We start from the raw sequence: 3811 nt of genomic DNA, 5'->3' as shown, positions 1-3811 counted from the left end.
TATTATTACCTTAAACGATCCGTCGCCAGCTTCGTATCCATAAGTGTAAGAACCGTCCTCGTTGATTTTCCTGATCTGCTTCAGAATCGCCACTTGTTGATTATTGTTATTATTATTATTGTTATTATTGTAATTGGTCTCGGACGTTAACTGATCGGTTAAATTGGAACAACCGGCGGTGGCCAAGCAGAAAATGGCCATCAGCCACGGTGTCATTTTATCGGTAACAGTCAATTTTATCTACAAACAAAAATTGCAATTCGATTTAATTAATTAAACATGATTTATTTCACTCGTATCGCGAACACATTTACTACGCCGCGCACTGTGAAGCTTCACTAATTATTTAATCACGATTGACGTAGAACTCGGGACGAGGGAAAATAATTGAATCGCGAGCACCTTTCTTCACACTTTCCTTATTAGAGAATTTCAGATGACCGCGACTATCGAGAATAATTACTAGTGTATCGAGTGTTAAGTATATACCTTCCAAGTGGAGAACATGTTACCGCATAAGCGGTGAACGTTAAAGTAACACGTCCTAAGTGCAAACCCACTTTTATATATCCTTTTTCTCCCTCTCTCTCTCTCTCGATCCTCCTTCCATTCATCCTATCCTTTTCCCGATTTACACACCTTCCACTTGACTCAATTCATTCAATCGAAAACCGACGGATGAAATGAATTTATCCATTGGTAATTCTAATGATTTAAACAGAGCCATGAAATATTAACTATATTTTATTGTAACAATGAATCGAAATTCGCAGGAAGTCTGATTAGGAGAAAATAAATGAAAGGGGTTGCGGCCATAATAAAATTGAGGGGTATTAAAAAGAGATTGTTCATAATAATCTTGTTGGGGAGACAGACGAAAAGTGAAAGTAAACGTGAGAATTCGCACGGAGATAGCAGATAAAAGACGTAGTAGAGACAGTACGCTTGTAAAATGTGTAACAAAACAATAGTTCCCATAGTGTGTGCAACTCTAGTATTGTCGTGTTGCGGGTATTCCAGTTCTCTTCTCCTTTAAACAATGCAGGGAACAATAACGCAGGACACTTGTTACATAACTTCCTACCTGCGTGTTTCGTGTGTTCCAGGTTCCATAGTTCATTATCTCCTTTTCTTTCCTTTTTTTGATAACTATCTACGTACCATAGTACTGCATACGCTTCTCCTTTACATCCTCTTTAATGTCATTAATAAATCCGATGGTTATATCTCTTTAAAGAATCGTTCTTTATTTGTCAAATAACAACGCGTTTAATTACATCTTAATAATATCGGACATCGTAGAGGATTTATGTACAGCAAATCTACCTAGTGTTACTAATTATATACAAATTCGACGGTGAATTAATTGTTTTAATTAGAAGCTTGCGAGGTCTTGGAATGAACCGAGCTAGATCTGATCACATTCTTCTCGTTATCACCGTAACCGTTCTCCTCTTCCTCTAATTGGTACGGACTTAGACTAAATGGCTCAGTTTGCACTCCCACGTCCTCGTAATCTAATTCCAATCCATCTTGTTCGTAAATGGCGTCGTAACTCCTGGGCCTTGCCACCGAAGGTATCCACGGCTGCGGCACTCCCTTGCCGAAGAATAGGAAAACTGCCGCCGTCGTTAACAGCACGACGGAAGCCACGCCAAAGACCAAGCGCCACGATCCGGCGATCTAAAATAGCAGTCGTTTTCAATCATTTTTAATCTAACACTGACAGTCGTTTTTATTTCAATTTCTGTCATCTTCCTGTGTCATCAAGATATTCTAAGTTAACTTACGGATCCGTGTAGGGCTTGAGTGACGAAGTAATTAGCTGCTAGCAAGCCTGCGGCTCCTAACGTGGAGCATAACGCGCATGCAGCAGCGGCACACGCTGGAGATTCTACCGGGGCCAGGTCGGCTATGGCTGCGAGGGCACCTGCAGGTGCGGTACCAGAGACCAGCAACGCGGCGATTCCTAGCCAGGCTGCGCCTAACGCCTGGCAACCCGCGTACCCAGCCACGAACAGCAAAGCGGCTGGAATAAAATGAGCTGAAAAAGAAATTTTATAATTAGATGTAAATATGCAAAATAGAAATATAGAGAATATCGAAAGCAGAGCATATTGGAATATTTAATGAAACTTTTTTTAAATCTGTATTATAAATATTTCATTTTGCATAAAAATCCGCAGTCTAATTATAAGAGATCTTTTGATGAACTGCAATGTTCTTGAATGATTCATAAGAATTTGGAGTCTGTTTATTATACTTGCCAGTATAGACTACCAGTTTTCTCGCAGTGGTAGTCGACACGATCTTCGATTCTCTGACATGATCCACGAGCAACCCACATGTCAGGGCTGCCATGAAGTGACCTATATGCGGCAGAGTAGTCAGAACCGAATCCTAAAACAACATACAATCGCTAATCGCTACCTGACCCTTAAAAAACCGGGTGCAGTACATCTCTGCAACGAGCTGTTAAGTATTAACATGTTCCGTGCCGCGCGGATTGAGAGATAAGTTCCTTTTACATCGATAATAAATATAACATGAAATACGATCTTCGTTTGCATGTAATAACCACGTGACTATACGAAAAGTATTAATACATGCAAACAGGGATGCAAATGAATTAGTCAGTTTTATTATAAATAATCCTATTTCGTGTATATATTGTTTATTATAATAATAAGAAGTTCTTAATATCTGGAAGAATTAAACTCACGTTCGCCGTAGAGAAACCGTAAATGAGTTTCAGATATTTAGTCATTCCAAGAGCTAATGTAGCGTCACCCCATTGGTTCCCCATAGTGGCGACAGCCGAGGCCCATACCGGGACCGATCTCAATAATTTCCCCCATGGGATAACCGCTGCCTAATTGACACCAAGTCGATTATTAATTAATTATCCAAGTTTCTTGATATTAACTTACGTTGGTGTCGTGTTGATAAGATTTCGGAGTGTCCTTGACAAATCTTCCGAAAGCGAAGTACCAGCATACAGCGATTAGGACTAAACCGTAGCAAAGGGAATCACGACCTAGACTTCGCACCACAGCAGTGCCGATCCAGCCAGTTAAACAATAACCAACGCTGACAGCTATGAAGAAATACTTTTTAATGTTAATAATTAATTAAACTGAGATATAGCGTGTGATTAAAATTGTACCGGCGTAACAACTGAAATACCAGCTTCTGTGTGTGCTCTTGAACCAGGTCATGGCTAGCATATGAGCAGCAGGCATAGTCGCTCCCTGAAATTAGATCAATAGAAAATGAATCAAAATATTTAATTAATTAATTAATTAATAACTCACAGTGCAGAGTCCTTGAAGCAATCGTAAAGCGACATGTGAAGGGCTCCTCCAAGCAGCTGGTACCAGTAGCGATGCTAAACAAGCACTCAACACGGCTCTAGAAAAGACCATAGAAGGTCCGGATCTTCCCCATACGAGGCAACCCCCTAAGATAGGGCCAGCCACTTGACCCCACAAGAATGCCTCGCGCATTATTGATTCCGCCCTCTCCTCCGGTGGCAGCTGTCACAAATGTACAAACAAACTCTCTATAAATAAAATGCACATAAATTAACTATGTAAATAATTCTAAGTGAATACCTCTGTTAAAATGATTTCATGGTCCTCGGTTCTATTTCTGCTGCTGATGTTAACCAGCATCTCGCAGTGCCACGATGTATCGATGATCGCATGATTATCTTTTTGATTCGCTAATAACGCCACCGAAGAGCTCACTTCCACTGCACCACATAAAGCGAATCCTACGGAGACCAATGCGGCTACTATATGCCTTGCTC

The 3811-nt window shown here is 40.5% G+C and overlaps 2 protein-coding genes across 2 annotated transcripts in view; both read right to left on the bottom strand.

Moving 5' to 3' along the window:
* The window catches only part of LOC108629590 (uncharacterized), a 4446-nt gene extending 3923 nt beyond the window's left edge, over positions 1-523 (bottom strand). Inside the window, exons 1-2 of the mRNA XM_018032358.2 lie at positions 490-523; positions 10-240 (exon numbers count right to left, since the gene is read on the bottom strand). Of these exons, the coding sequence (XP_017887847.1) occupies positions 10-240; positions 490-507 (249 nt within the window). The 5' untranslated portion in view covers positions 508-523. The remainder of the gene's footprint in view (positions 1-9; positions 241-489) is intronic.
* A 703-nt stretch (positions 524-1226) lies between these two features.
* LOC108629570 (sialin) overlaps positions 1227-3811 on the bottom strand; it is a 5240-nt gene continuing 2655 nt past the window's right edge. Inside the window, exons 2-9 of the mRNA XM_018032326.2 lie at positions 3615-3808; positions 3315-3536; positions 3167-3251; positions 2931-3097; positions 2723-2872; positions 2268-2400; positions 1791-2044; positions 1227-1683 (exon numbers count right to left, since the gene is read on the bottom strand). Coding sequence (XP_017887815.1) covers positions 1372-1683; positions 1791-2044; positions 2268-2400; positions 2723-2872; positions 2931-3097; positions 3167-3251; positions 3315-3536; positions 3615-3808 — 1517 coding nt within the window. The 3' untranslated portion in view covers positions 1227-1371. The remainder of the gene's footprint in view (positions 1684-1790; positions 2045-2267; positions 2401-2722; positions 2873-2930; positions 3098-3166; positions 3252-3314; positions 3537-3614; positions 3809-3811) is intronic.

This window comes from Ceratina calcarata, unplaced genomic scaffold (assembly GCF_001652005.2).
Source record: "Ceratina calcarata isolate Rehan_Ccalc_2016 unplaced genomic scaffold, ASM165200v1 scaffold578.2, whole genome shotgun sequence".
NCBI classification, from domain to species: domain Eukaryota; kingdom Metazoa; phylum Arthropoda; class Insecta; order Hymenoptera; family Apidae; genus Ceratina; species Ceratina calcarata.
Note: the sequence above shows the minus strand (reverse complement) of the source record. Positions and strands in the feature narration are given on the sequence as shown.